A 15,860-nucleotide genomic window follows, 5' to 3' on the forward strand; every position below is an offset into this window, starting at 1 on the left:
GCAGGAGGATTTTTTAAGCCAACTGCCAACTAGCTTGAGATCAGCCCAGGTAACAAAACAAGATCTTAGCTCAGCAAAATAAATCAGGAGGGCTGAGTAAAGCAGGAAGATTGTGACACTGAGGCCAACCTGGGTTACACAGGGAGGATTTCTTAAACTAAGGATGGCAGTTCACAGGATAGGAAGGGACTGCTAAAATATCCATGAAATCATGGAATACTTTTTTTTTTTACAGACACAAGATAGACTATAGGAGGTAGAAAGCTACTTGACTATTGAGTTAGTTTTTTTGTGTTTGCCAATACTAGGGCTTGAACTCAGTGCCATGTACTCTCGTTTGGCTTTTTCACTCTACCACTGAACCACAGCTCCTCTTCTGGATGTTTTGGTAGTTTATTTGGAGATAAGAGACTCACAAACTTTCCTGCCTGGACTGGCTTCGAAGCTTGACCCTCAGATATCAGCTTCCTGAATAGTTAGGATTACAGGTGTGAGCCATTGGTACTTGAATGTCTGTTTTGAAAGACCACAATAGCCTAAGACTTTACTAGGATTTTCCTATATATTTAGCTCCTTACATGTTCACCAGTGCTGCCCTGGTCAGGAGAGCCTGATCCTCCTTCAGGGATTAGAGAACCTCTTGAATCTTCCCTCTTAATTCCATGGCCATTTTGAAAAGATCCATAGGCTGGAGAAAAAAAAAACCAAGTCTCTGGTATATATTACAAGGAATTGATCTTGATAAGCTAAAATGTGAAATTTATACTCTTTATCAAAGCCCCATAAGAGACCAAGTAAAGATCAAATGATTGCTCCCCCTCTCATACATTTCACTGTGTGTGAAACTATGTGAACTGCTTTGGAAGTCCTAAAATAATGCACATAATTCAAGACAATTTTACAGCTAAGGAAACTGGGGCCAAGAAAAGGTGTCTTGCCCCAAACAAGTGACAGATAAAAGATAATAGGAGGCCAGTGTCTTCCTTCATCTTCTGTTTGGCCAGTATACCTAGCTGTGTTTTCACAAGCTTAGACAACCTAGGCAAAGAAAAATGGCTGCAAGAGTGTCAATTTTTGATAAAAATGTAGAGATCATGCTGTGTTTTATGAATGAAATATTTCAAAACCCTTATGCAATATATAACCTTTACAAGGGTGACTTACCAGTGTCCTTTTCAGTGCTTAGACTCCCTCTGTTTGCAGGAGAAGAAAAGCCACATGGAAACTCATCCCTGGATGCCTGAAACAGAATGTGATACCTGTGTCCTTTAAACCAATTTGTACACTAGTAGGAGTCTGAAGGAACAGAGTAAGATGGTGTTCTAGAGTTTTAAACCAAGTTTAGAGTAAGAAACTCTCAATCAGGTGGTGCCTGTAGTCAGTATTTAGGTAACTCTCTTTAAAAAGAAACACTTGCTAGCTGGGCACTGGTGGTTCACACCTACAATCCCAGCTACTCAGCAAAGTGAGATCTGAGGATTGAGTTTCAAAGCCAGTCCAGGCAGTAAAGTTCAGAAGTGGAGAGCAGTGACTCAAGCAGTAGAGCACTAGCCTAATGAAAACACCAAACGAGAGCATAAGGTCCTGAGTTCAAGCCCCAGTACTGGCACATACGCACACGTGGGCACACACACATACACAACAAAACTGCTAGCATGCTGCTATATACATGATCTGTGGCCAAATGGCCTAAGTCTACAGGGTTATAACTGTTACAGCTTAAACATCACTCAGTTTTCTTCCTGGGAACCTTTTAGCAATGCTGGAACAGGTATGATCATCAGCCCTAAGTGAACTTGAGCTTAAATAAAAAACAACAGATACGTGAAATATTTCCAATTTTCCCTGACACATATATGTGTAGCAAACATATGCATGAGCTGCTACATGTGAAGAATGACCAGCTGGACCCCCAGGGAGGTGGCAGCATACATGCACCTGCAACTCACTAACATGACTGAGTGCCCCAGGCAAGCTTAAAAATGGCCTAGAATTTCAGGCAAGCCTAAGACAGCAGCTGGGGTATTTCTTGGGGGAAATTCCAGAGTAACCTGTAGAGGATACAATTTAACCTGTCACCTAACAATATGACACAGCTATGCAAAGTGCTAGGTGATCCTGCGATTGTTTAGAACAGGAAGATGGGTAAGAATTATGGGTCTCACTGGGCAAAGTAATAGCATATAATTCTTTTAGCATATCAGTTTTGGAGATAGGGCCTCATTTTGTAACCTGGCTAGCCTGGAACTTGCTATATAGCCCAAGCTGTCCTCAAACTCATGATCATACTGCCTTTGCTTCCTAAGTGCTAGGTGTTCTCTTGGACCTCAATATTTACATTATGTTCCTTGGTTTAGAGTCAGTTAAATTCATTAGAAACAGATTATGGGGTTCTGCCTATGGCTGACATAACAAATCTGTGAGTTTGAGAAGTCCTGCTCTAGGAAAACTGGTAGCAATGAGAAAATGAAGTAAAAAGATGACAAAAGACCACACACACATTATGACCTCTAATTCTAAATGTATTCAGTAAAACAGCATAAAGCTCCAACAGACACATGTAGTAATACTTACAGAGTTTGGCATGGCTGTGCAGGAATACAAGGTGTCTCGACCTGCTAGTCGCTGAATATTTTCCAAGAGTAGTCCAACAAATGGGAGGTACAATTGTGCTATTTTAGCTTGTTGGTTCTGAAAATTAATCATCAAAACCATGATTGGTATATAATATGTTTACATATGATTAAGAAAACAGACTTGGCTCATATATCAGTTTAAAAGACTCCAAGAGCTAGGCACCTCCTAGCTACTTGGGAGTCTGAGAGTTTAGGATATGGTTCAAAGCCAACCTGGGCAGGAAAGTCTGTCAAGACTCTTTTATCTTCAATTAACCACAAAAAAATCCAGAAGTGGAGCTGGCCCAAGTGGTAGAGTTCCAGTCTTGAGGAAAAAAACCTCAGGGGAATCTCCCAGACCTCGAGTTCAAAGCCCAGAAATGGTGGGAAAAAAAGAAAAAGACTGCAAGTAAGAGGGGTACTGTTGGCTCACAGCTATAATCCTAGTTACTCAGGTGAGTGGGATCTAGAGGACTGCTGTATGGGGCCAGTCTAGGCAGAAAAGTCCTTGAGACTCTATCTCCCAAAAAGCTGGACTGAAGGTATGGCTCAAATGGTAGAGAACAAGCCACTGTGTTCCCTGTACTGACACAACACACACACACACACACACACACACACACACACACATGCACACACGTACATGTACAAACTGGCTAATATCCAAAACAGATTAGTGAAGAATGAGTTAATACTTAACTAAATTACCCCAGAACTTCGTTGAGACAGTTGGATTTATACACAGTACAGTGCAAGTGACCAGGAAATATATGAAACACACTGAAATGGCTGTGACACATTATTAATCTTTTTTTTGGTCGGTTGTGGGGCTTGAACTCTGGGCTTGGGCACTGTCCCTCAGCTCTTCAGCTCAAGGCAAGGGCTCTACTGCCTAAGCCACAGTGCCACTTCCGGCTTTCTAGTGGTTTATTGGAGATAAGAGTCTCATGGACTTTCCTGCCAGGTCTGGCTTTGAATGTTCATAATTAGTTTACATAATAAATCTTGAAGCAGTTATCTTTTTTGTTTTTTTGCTAAAACTTAGGTTTGAACTCAGGGCCTCGGTGCTGTTTCTTTTTTCGGTGCTGTTTCTGAGCCTTTTCACCCAAGGCTAATGCTCTACTACTTGAGCCATAACAACTCCACTTCTGGCTTTTTGGTGGTTAATTGGAGATAAGAGTCTCATGGACTTTCCTGCCCAGTCTGGCTTCAAACAACAATCCTCAGATCTTAGCCTCCTGAGTAGCTAGAATTACAGGTGTGAGCTACCAGTGCTCAGCTCTATCTTGTTCTTAAATCTGAGGAGCTGGCAATATATAACTCAGCGGTGCAGTACAGTGCATACAGGCCTTGGATTTGTTCACTGCACCAAAAAATTAAAAAAAATGGTTTGAGGAGCCAGTATTTTGCTTTAACAACTACTGGGACAGATTTTCTTCTTAAGGGCCAATTACTTGAAATGGAAACAAAACTTATTTATACACATATATTTGCATTATTGTTTATATTCTGTGAGTGGCTGGAAACTTCATCTCTCTTTTTTTTTGTTTTTGGCAAGTCCTGGGGCTTGAACTCAGGGCCTGGGCACTATCCATTAGCTCTTTACTCAAGGCTTGTTCTCTAACACTTGAACCATAGTTCTACTTCTGGATTTTTTTTTTTTTGGTGGTTAATTGGAAATATGAGTCTCATGGATTTTTCTGTCCACACTGGCTTTCAACTGTGATCCTCAGATCTCAGCCTCCTAAGTAGCTAAGATTATAGGCCTAAGCCACTGATGCCCAGCTTTGAAACCATCTTTAATGAAAAATCTTAATAGAAACTTACTAATGTGATATGGAAGAAGTGCAGACATCCTTACCTTGTGCTGGTATCTAGTGTCAAATGCATGTTTTATCAAAAGATTCTTTATTACAGAGATAGCTGTGTATCTGATCTCATAATTGTCTTGAAGAGCAATGGAGGTTTCCCTCAGAAGCAGACCAACCAAGAAATGATGCTTGCAATACTCATCTGATAAACTGTATTCAAGATTTGAATCTGCAGTGCAATAAAATTTAGAATACTTAACAAAATTCCAAAAGTTACCATACAATTAAAATAATGTCTTCACTTAATATGTGATCATGCCAGCAAGGATTATACTTTTGATTAATGATGAAACATGGGTTGATTCTTTTAGAATATAAAATGAGCATGCAAAAATTTGACAAGCCAGAAGCTCTGGTAATTAGGACTAGATGGCAGCTTTAATGACAATTTCAGAAAGGAAAAAAGACTTTAGATTTATTTCCGCCACCCCCTACCCTTGATTTTTTTCAAAAGTCTTAGAAATCTTCAATTAGAACCTAAAGTGAAATTGTTCTATATCTGGCAATGTCAACACATTTCTTTATGTCTGAAGGGATTTAGTGACAACTAGAAATTCAATTCTGAACAATGCTTAATTTATTTATCCATTTAGTCCTTGTAAAATGGGAAAAGGAAGAGAAACTTGACAATTGGCTCAGTCTAACAATAATAAGTATAACTATTGACTATTGTAGTCATCATTATGTATTGGCCTAAACATATACATGAGCTACAAGGAAAATACCCAATCAGCCTCATTTCACTCCAGTTCTTTAATATCCTAATATGCTTTAATATCCAAATTGTACTTCAAATTGTGCTTTTCTTTCCTTTTCAGATCTCTGGGCTATGTTAAATGTTAGATATTTGTACTATGGTTGGGAATTGCCTCTGAAAACTCAAAAGGGGCGGGAGCTGGTGGCTCACGCCTGTAATCCTAGCTACTCAGAAGGCTGAGATCTGAGGATTGCGGTTCAAAGCCAGCTTGGGCAGTAAAGTCTGGGAGACTCTTATCTCCAATTAACCACCAGAAAACTGGAAGTGGGGCTGCAGCTCAAGTGGTAGAGTGCTATCCTTTAGCATAAAAGCTAAGGGACAGCACTCAGGCCCTGAGCACACATGAATGGATGCATGTGCACGGGCGCGTGCACACGCTCTCTCTCTCTCTCTCTCTCTCTCTCACACGCACACACACACAACTTCTGAAGGGATTGTGATCAAGTTCAATGAAAAAACTTTTTTGAATACTGAAGTTTGAATTTAGGGCCTTGTGCTTATTAGGCACTTGTCCTACCCCTTGGGCTACGCTCTTAGTCATTTTTTAGTTTTTTAAAATTAGGATCTCCCATTTATTCCTATTCTGGCCTAGACTATGATGCTCCTGTTTATACTTCCCTCTTAGCTAGGATGACAAGCATGTACCACCATGTTCAAATTTTATTGGTTGACATGGAGTCTCACAACTTTTTGTCTAGTTTGGCAATCAACTCTATCCTTCCAACCCTTATCTTCTGAGTAGCTAGGAATAATAGGCACAAGCAACCACACTTGGCAAGTTTATTAATTTCTATAATAGATTTCTATTTTTATCTTCCCCTACTATATAAGTTAGTTAGTCCAGAAAGCTAAAAGTTTTTGTCTTTGTTCCCTTAAAAATATTAGGCTGTTTATCACTTAATATAATGCAATGGTATCCAGTTAGGACATTATAAGTGATGCAAATAATTAATTTTAATCCTAAATCTTTATTGTTTATCTTCTCCTTTTCCCTGACTCACTCATAGCTATTAGTAAATACTAGGGGATGTATATTAGTGATACATGGTCAGAATAAAATTCTGAAGATGTCTCCAAGGTAACTGGTTTGATTTCCACTGCTAAGACCATCACCAGTGAGCAGAAACATCCTGAAAGACTCAAACATAACATTTTCTTCCTTCATTTGCCATTCTGTTTTTTTTTTGTGGATTATAATTATTTTCTATGTACAAGGGCCAAGAAGTACTGACTAATCAAGGTAGCTTTTTTGGGTAGATTTTTTTTCAATGGTAATGAAGTGTTCTTTTTTTTTTTTTTTTAACTTCAGTGATGTAAATAAATCCAATCAGGTATTTTCAGGCACATCTTTAAAATTGGGGCCAAGCAGCCATGAAAAAAGGTGAGAGAGGAGGCAAGTCTGGGAGAAGTGCTTCCCCCTCCCTAGCAGAAAACATACCCTTCAGCCCACCCCTGATCCCCCAAGCTGGCTGGCAGTAGAAAGTTGTTTCCTGAGGGCGGACTTCAAAAGGATGATTCCTTTCACAACACTCAAAGATTATTTAAAAAAATAAAGACATACACACCACCTTCTAGATGTTCTGGGTATGATACATTTAACGGCTCATGTTGGCTAGGGAGGATTTGAAAAGCAAACCAAGCCCCCATCCATCTTAGCCATTCATCCCATCAATTGCGTTTAGAAACAGCGTTACTACTTTAGAGTGAACCGAGTTAAACCTACCTACTGAAGTCAAACGGTCCACCGCAAATGAAAAAAAATCTAATTAATATATGAAAAGAAAGGGGACAAATAAAAAACATAGTAACATAAGAATAGTGCTACACAACAAAGCATTCAATAAAACTAGCAATGGAGATCAATACTACAGGCATTTCATAAGTTTAGTACATACATGCTACTATTGTCCTCTGCTTATATATTTCCTTTTTTCTATGCTTTCTCTGTATGCTTTTTCTTAATTTAAGATTCAAATAAGCTCCTACACTCTATTGCAAAGAGAAATTTTCCTACTATCTGACATCTGTGTTTACACAGAAATCTATGTTACACACCCAGTTTCTCCAATCTGTGAATACTCCCACTGATACTACAGAGAAAAGGCGCCATAGTCTTAATGGACAGAATCTTCACATGCTAATAGTACTGCAGCTAACTTCAGGCTAACTGATTTAGCTAGAAAACATGCTACAATAATGTTGAAAAACGAACTTTACAACTTTGGGCAGGAGGGGGGGTGAGGGGGGGAGGGTGGGTGGGAGATGGGAAGGGATGGGAAGGGGAAACAAAGGAGGAGGCAACAATGCTTGATAAGAAATGTACTAATTATCTTGCCCATGTAATTGTAACTCCTCTGTAGGGTATTTTCACAATAAAAAAATGGAAATAAACAATTTCAAAAAATGGAAAACACAAATACATACCTTGAACTCGTTGCAGTTTAGGTTTTGCAAATGCCATTGGCAAGTTCAGAGGAATGTAATGCTCATGATTACAAATTGTTTGTAGAAATTCAAATTTGTATTCAGCCAGAACCTAAATGGGAGGATATCATACATTAACTTAGATTCAGCAAGTACTTACAAAACATTAGAAGTTGTGTTTTTAATTTGTAACAAGAAGGTGTAAGTATTCTAAGAAGGCCTGGAGATGAAACTTTTGCAAGAGACAGTAAGTACAGCAGGCCCCAGAGGGCTGCATTTCAAAGACCTGTCATAATGCTGATGTTGATTTGCAACTGGAAAATGGGATTTTGGTATGATTTATTTATTTATTTATTTATTTATTTTTTGTCGGTTGTGGGGCTTGAACTCAGGGCCTGGATGCTGTCCCTGAGACTCTTTGTGCTCAAGGCTAGCACTCTACCACTTGAGCCACAATGCCACTTGCAGAAATGGGATTTTGATATATTCCCTACAGGATGAGACTGTGTCTTTCCTAGGAGCCTTTGGACTGACAGCGTGACTTATGGTGAACATCGTTTTGTTTTCTTTTCTGAGCATCTGAAAGTTTGACCAGCTTCAATAGATGACTAGTTTCCCAATAAAACCCACTCAACTCTGAGGTTCACATGGGATTATCTGAAAAAAAAAAACTATTAGACACATATGGCTGCTTCACTGCTGGAGGAGAGTGACTCTAACCAGAAGGGAAAGAGTTCAGAAGTCTGTCTGGGAACAGCCACAGACTCCAGCCGAAGACCCTCATCAGGTCACCAGAATGATGCTAATGAATTGCAAACAGGCAGGTGGTCTTGGGAACCCCTTAAAACACATCCAAATAGTCCCTGCTTTGAGTTACACTAATACTGAAAACAGCAAAATGAAAACAGCTGGTCCAAATCCCCTCACAACAGAACAAGCATCACCTGGGGGGTCATGCTCTAATGTCTGACACCCACTATGATTATGTCCTCATAACTTACCTTGGGATCTTTGGGGCTGAATCCAGACACATAGTCATTTATCAAATTGAAAACAAATCCTCTATCCATCAGTGTCAAACAGCGCTGTAGAAACCAAAGTGAAATAAAAGGTTAGTTATGTGAATCTGAATATGTTGCACATAGAAATTCCAAAAAGATTTAAAATTTCTTCTACAGCTAGGAGCCAGTGTGGCTCATGCCTGTAATCCCAACTATTCAGGAGGCTGATATCTGAGAATTGCAGTTTGAAGTCAGCCTGGGCAGGAAAGCCTGTGACACTCTCATCTCCAATTAACTAACAAAAAGCCAGAAATGGAGCTGTGATGGCGTGATAGCCTTGAGCACAAAAGCTCAGAGACAGGGCCCAAATCCCGAGTGCAAGCCCAGGGCCAGCACCTCCCCCTGCCAAAAAAACCCCACCACACTAAGATGATATTTTCATTTTAACAAAGATATAGATACCTTGCTGTCATTCTAGTCATTAAGGCTCTCATTGTCCAGCAGGCTCTCACCCCTCCATACATTTCCTTTGGATTAATGTCAAAGACACCACTAACCATGTCACCTTCTTCCCCAAAACAATGAAATACCTTCTTGTTGCCTCCAACTCCTTAGCTTGGAAGTGAAGGATGCTCAGGAGCATGTTCTAACTTACTTCTAACTTTGCTTCCCAATAGAGCTTGCTGCCATTCTAGATGAATAGCAGATCTGTCTTGGAGAAGGGTAAACTATGCTTCTTGCTTTTGCTAATGATGCCTGGTCCTAACTGTCCGTTTCTCGTTCTTCTACAGTATTTTATTTGTGTTTTCATTGTTACTACTTTTTATCATTATATGTATTTGAATGTGAGCTCACCTCTCTGAATCCTCACATAGAAGCCTAATAAATGTTGTTTACTCTAATTAAGTAAATACTATGATTAAATCAACAACATTCTGTTCCCTGTACATAGTAAACTTTATTTTTAACGTCTGTTGAACACTTTTCAGATAATTTCATCATTATTTTTTTTATTTATTTTTGTCGGTTGTGGGGCTTGAACTCAGGGAATGGTCACTATTCCTGAGCTCTTTTTTCACAAGGCTAACACTCTACCACTTGTTTAGTAGAGATAAGTGTCTCAAGGACTTTACTGCCTGGGCTGGCTTTGAACTGTGATCGTCAAATCTCAGCTTCCTCCTGAGTAGCTAGTATTACAGGCATGAGCCACCAGCGACAGGCTCCTTATTTTAATTTAAAAAGACATATGGATTATTATTGTTACTTATTTTTTGCTGATACTGGTGTTTGAACTCTGGCCCTCTAGACTGCTCATGGCTAGTACTTTACCACTTGAGCTATGTGTCCAGCATAGTTTGCTGGTTATTTTGGAGATGAAATCTCTCAGACTATTCTCATGGAGTCTTGCTGACTTTGAACTACAATCCTCTAGATCTCAGCTAGAATGATATTTTTGTCGGCTGTGGGGCTTGAACTCTGGGCCTGGGTGCTGTCCCTCAGCTCTTCAGCTCAAGGCTAGTACTCTACGACTAGAGACACAGCACCACTTCCAGATTTTTCTGTTTATGTGGTGCTGAGGAATTGAACCCAGGGCCTCATGCATGCAAGGCAAGCACTCTACCAGGGACTCATGTATGCAAGGCAAGCACTCTACCACTGAGCCATCTTCCCAGCTCCTCAAAATAATTCTTTTTTTTTTTTTTTTTTTTTTGGTCCGGTTGTGGGGCCTGAACTCTGGGCCTGAGCACTGTCCCTCAGCTCTTCAGCTCTTCAGCTCAAGGCTAGTGCTCTACCACTTGAGCCACAGCGCCACTTCCGGCTTTTTTCTTTTTGCTTATGTGGTGCTGAGGAATCGAACCCAGTGCCTCAGGCATGCAAGGCAAGCGCTCTACCACTGAGCCAACTTCCCAGCCCCTCAAAATAATTCTTACATTAGAAAGTCAGAGTCAGACTCAGTCACTGTTGTGTGGCAGCTACCGTTGGAGGCTGAGACTGAAAGATCTCTTGAGCCCAGGAATTTGAGGCCAGCTTGGGAAATGTCAGAAGACTCTGCCTTCCTCAAGTAAAATCATATTCTGGGGCTTGAACTCAGGGCCTGAGCACTGTCCTTGAGCTTCTTTTTTTGCTCAAGGCTAGCACTCTTCCACTTGAGCCACAGTGCCACTTCTGGCTTTTCTGTTTATGTGGTACTAAGGAATTGAACCCAGGGCTTTGTGTATGCCAGGCAAGCACTTTATCACTAAGCCATGTTCCCAGCCCTATGTATGAATTTTTAATTAAAATAACAAGGGTATGTCAGATGCTAAAACTGATTAAGTGAATTATTGTCCATGAACTATTTTTTTTTTTTAATACGAGGTCTCTCTATATAGCACACACTGGCCTTTAACTTTCAGTCTCAGCCTTCCTAGTGCTAGGATTCCAGGTAGGTGCTACCATAACTAGTGACCACGAAGTTCTCAATAAAAGCTGATACATGGTGAAGAGCTATCAGGAAAAAGGGTAATGGAAAAAAGGGCATACTAAATGTATTACAAAGTGACACCTGTCCTCTGTGAAAAATAAAATATTGTTACCCATTTTATAAAACAGCTGCATTCTAATACTGCCCCTTCCATATTGACACTAATAAAACAATGGTAAGCAGATTTCTTTCATACATATTTTTCTGCTATCTCCCAAATAGAATAACCTCATCAACCCAAACTAACAATTTTCATTGACCTATATTACCAACTTTCATGGTGCAGTTATGATACCAAATAGGTTGCTTTAGGTTCAAAGTTGCACATTCAAAAGCAAATGCAGGGTGTGTGTGTGGGGGTAGTTTAAATACAAAAAGAGTGTGAGGGGAATGATAAGGAGTAGAGACTATGGTAAACTTCCGATGTATGTGACCTACCTAACAGCATTTAGATGAAATATGTCTTAAAATATACTGTAAAATAGTAAAACTTGTCTTCTGACAAAACTACCATTGTGGGGCTTTTGATTTAATTAGTCATTTTAGTGGAGTGGAGGTGAGGTCCAAACTTGGCTGAACTGATTCATCATTTCAGTCCAGAGTTAGCCCAATAGCCTAAAGAACTAGCCCATCCAGTCAGTAGAAAAACAGGGAAATTTTTGTTTATGCTTTCAAGAAGAGTTCCTTACCAGGTTCAGGCTGCATTTTAACTCACCTTCAGAAAACTAGCCAAACTATAATTCACATTTCTTGACTCATCAGGAATCTCTGCATAGCGAATAGTCACATGGGGAATTATGGCGAGCAGCAGTGAGTGTAAGACGTGATGGTATGTCTCAGGAAATCTCTGGCCCCTGGGAAGCTTCAATAGGGATAGAAAAAGCCTTAAAGCAATTGGCATTTTTACCTTCAAATACATTCTATGTAAGTGTTTTTTAAACTGAAGTATGATTTTTGCACCCGGTTAAAAAAAGACATCATTGAACTGGGTACTGGTGGATTACATCCTAGCTACTGAGGAGGCTGAGATGTGGAATATCTTGTTTCAACGTCAACCTGGGCAGAAAAATCGGTGAGATTCCATCACCAAAATACCCAGCAAAATGTGGGCAGGAGATGTGGCTCAAGTGGTAGAGTACTGGCTGAGCAAGTGAGGTAAGCAAGTGTGAAACCTTGAGTTCAAACCCAGTATAGACTCTACCAAAAGAGATGACATCACCAGGGCAGTATATATTTTATTCTAGATCCTTACAGGAACAATTTTGTTCTCTAATAATATAAATAACCAAAATTAACAGTAAGAATGGATCATCTTGACCCACCTTTGGAAACACGTTCCCACAATTCAGTCACACAAGATTATAATCTATTTTTTTCTGGTACAAAAACCACATATCTCAGTTTCAGTAAAGTTTCTCTATAAAATTTTTTTGTTTCAGTCCTGGGGCCTGAATATAAGGCCTGGGCACAGTCCCTGAGCTTCTTTGCTCAAGGCTGGTACTCTACCACTTGAGCCATGGCTCTGCTTCTGGCTTTTATGGTAGTTAATGGAGATCAGAGTCTCACAGACTTTCCTGCACAGGCTGGCTTTGATAAGCAATCTTCAGATCTCAGCCTACTGAGTAGCCAGATTATAGGCATGAACCCATGGGTGCCTTGCTCAAAAGTTTAATTAATTAACTAATTAATTTAGTCGGTCATGGGGCTTGAACTCTGGGCCTGGGTGCTGTCTCTGAGCTCTTCAGCTCAAGGTGAGTACTCTACCACTTGAGCCACAGCGCTACTTCTGGTTTTCTGGTGGTTTATTAGAGATAATAGTCTCACAGACTTTCCTGCCCAGGCTGGCTTTGAACTGTGATCTTCAGATCTCAGCCTCCTGAGTAGCTAGGATTACAGGTGTGAGCCCCCAGCACCTGGCTCATAAGTTATTTTTTAAAATAATAACTGAGATGATTTTTTTACTCCACAAGACTTAGTTTTATTATTCCTATAACTAAGAACATTCCTTGGTATAGGTTAAGCATTCTTAATTGAAAAATTTGAAATCCAAAATGTTTCAAACTCTGAAATTGAGCATTAATGTGACACCACAACTGGAAAATTCCACAATGACCTCATGTATTGGGATACAAGTCAAAACACAGGTGCGGTGGGATCTGGGTAGATCACAACTGTGATCCTAACTACTTGAGAAGGATAGGAGGATCACAGTTCCAGGCTAGCCAGGCAGAAAAGTCCAAGAGACTGTCCTCCACCTCCAAAGCAGAAAGCTGGAGTCAGTGGTATGTACCTGTGATCTTAGCAACTACAGGAAATCTAAAAGTGCATTATATCTTTCATATAAGCTTGGCTAGAAAGTGAGGCCCATTCTTAAAAATAACACTAAGCTGGACACTAGTGGCTCATGCCTGTAATTCTAGCTACTCAGAAGGCTGGGATTTGAGGATCGTGGTTTAAAGCCACCCCGGGCAGGAAAGTCCATGAGAATCTTATCTACAATTAACTACAAAAGACAGAAGCAGAGCTGTGGCTCCAGTGGTAAAGTTCCCCCAACCCCACAAAGCACTGTAAAATGGGCAGTCTAGCAAGCATGAAGCATTTAGTTTCAACCTAGTGCCACTAAAAAGAACATATAAGAAAATAACAGAGTACAAATGTAAATTGTTGCATAAAAATATCTTAAAGAGTATGCATATAAGTTACATAGGAAACAGATTTCAGGCTACAACTTGAGTTCCAATCCCAAAATATCTTACTATGCATATATAAATACTTAAAAATCTGAAATTCTTCTATTTCCAACCATTTCAGATAAAGGAATCCCAATCTGTAACTTTAAAACAAATTTTATAGTATAAAAGAATTTAAAATTATAAGTTGAGCCTACTTACCTTAATTTTATTCTCTTCCAACAAGTATGTGGCCATTGACTTTGCAATTATTTCAAAGAAAAACCATGAATACTAAAAAAGGAAACAAAAATAAAAATAAAACCTTAACAGTTACCCAAATCTTTAAAGTTTAATAAAGTTTGATGACTTACTATAAATAGTTTCTTTGAATTTTGCTAACATTTGAAAATTATTTCAACTGGCTAGTAGTCTCAGATACCTCTGATTTGGTTTAGCAAAAAGGTCCTATTGTACATGAAGTTTCAACAGTGATCTATGAGGGAAGTTCATCACTGACAATGGCCTTCTCCCCCACTCCCTCAATCCTATTCTTACTTGGCTAGAGTATTTTACTCATGGCTAGCACTTTCACTGGAACTACATATCCACTTCGTGTGTGTGTGTGTGTGTGTGTGTGTGTGTTGGGGAGTGTGTGTTGGGGAGCGTGTGTGTGGTTAGTTGGAGATAAGAGCTGCCTGGCTGGTTTTAAACCTTGATGCTCCGCAGCATGCCGGTAGCTCACCCCGGTAATCCTATGCAAGACACTGAGATTTGAGGATCATGGTTCAAAGCCATCCTGGACAGGGAAGTCCATAAAACTCTTATCTCCAGTTAAGCACCAAAATGCTGGAAGTTGAGCTGTAACTCAAGTGGTAGAGTTTAGCCTTGAGCAAAAAAGGTAAGGGACAGTGTCCAGACCCTGAGTTCATGTCTCAGTACCAGAGCACACACTAAACCTCAGTCCTCAGCCTCCTGAGTAGCTAGCACTACTGTACAGGTGTGAGCCATTTGCTCCTAGTACTGGCATTGTTTTGATGAGCCATGCCTGGTGATTAAAAGCAAACTAACTTTTAATCTTGTTACCCTTTTTAAATATTCTGCAATGACTATTATTACTGCCTGCATTCAGTTGAGGCAACTCTGACTTTTATACAACACTTTCACAGCCTAAGTGATCTATGTATTTGCCCGTATAATATAATTTTATTTTTTATTTTTTTATTGTGAAAATACTGTACAAAGGGGTTACAATTACATGGGCAAGATAATGAGTACATTTCTTATCAAGCATTATAGCCTCCTCCTTTGTTTCCCCTTCTCATCCCATCCTTCCCCTGCCCTCCCACCCAACCCTCCTCCTCCCCCCCACCAAAGTTGTAAAGTTTGTTTTTGACATAATGACTTATACATCTCATTGTTGCAATGGGTCCACCTGTATCCCTATTTAAATGATTCATTTCCCTAACAGCAACTTATCTGACCTTTTCTGCTTGACTCAGACATATACTAGTTATTGCAAATAAGGGAAACCATGGAACTTATGTTTCTTTGGGCCTGGCTTACTTCACTTAATATAATTTTTTCTAAGTCTTTCCATTTCCTAACAAATGGGGCAATGTCATTCTTTCTGATGGAAGCATAGAATCCATATAATATAATTTGAAAGAGGGAAAATCTTGAAGCAGATGAATCCCAAGATGCCCAAAATTCTACCCGTAATTAATCAAAACGGTGATAACCAGAGCTACCATTTATTGAGTGTCTACTACCTGGCAGAAAGTATGTATCAAATATTAATGATTTGGTTGGGTACTGATGGATCACACTTGTAATTATAGCTACTTAAGAGGCAGAGACATGAGGACCAAGGTTCAAAGGCAGCCCTGGCAGAAAAATCTGTGAGACTTATCTGCAATTAACCAGCAAAAAGCCAGAAATGGAAGCATAGCTTAAGTGGTAGAGTGCTACTTGCGAGTGAAAGAGCCAAGCAATACCACAAGGCCCTGAGTTTATGCCCTAATACCAGCATACACCTACACAAAAGAAATAAATAAAA

The 15,860-nt window shown here is 39.7% G+C and overlaps 1 protein-coding gene across 2 annotated transcripts in view; it reads right to left on the reverse strand.

The window, feature by feature from the left end:
* Positions 1–15,860, reverse strand: part of Dock11 (dedicator of cytokinesis 11) — a 198,225-nt gene that overhangs the window by 57,478 nt on the left and 124,887 nt on the right. Inside the window, exons 27-35 of one of the 2 annotated variants that reach the window (XM_070039849.1) lie at positions 14,024–14,095; positions 11,848–11,994; positions 8,669–8,752; positions 7,668–7,779; positions 6,967–7,005; positions 4,477–4,655; positions 2,575–2,691; positions 1,165–1,240; positions 579–688 (exon numbers count right to left, since the gene is read on the reverse strand). In XM_070039849.1, the coding sequence (XP_069895950.1) occupies positions 579–688; positions 1,165–1,240; positions 2,575–2,691; positions 4,477–4,655; positions 6,967–7,005; positions 7,668–7,779; positions 8,669–8,752; positions 11,848–11,994; positions 14,024–14,095 (936 nt within the window). The remainder of the gene's footprint in view (positions 1–578; positions 689–1,164; positions 1,241–2,574; positions 2,692–4,476; positions 4,656–6,966; positions 7,006–7,667; positions 7,780–8,668; positions 8,753–11,847; positions 11,995–14,023; positions 14,096–15,860) is intronic. The other variant, XM_070039850.1, reaches the window with a different exon arrangement.

This window comes from Dipodomys merriami, unplaced genomic scaffold (assembly GCF_024711535.1).
Source record: "Dipodomys merriami isolate MVZ:Mamm:240054 unplaced genomic scaffold, mDipMer1.0.p SCAF_3, whole genome shotgun sequence".
Classification (NCBI taxonomy): domain Eukaryota; kingdom Metazoa; phylum Chordata; class Mammalia; order Rodentia; family Heteromyidae; genus Dipodomys; species Dipodomys merriami.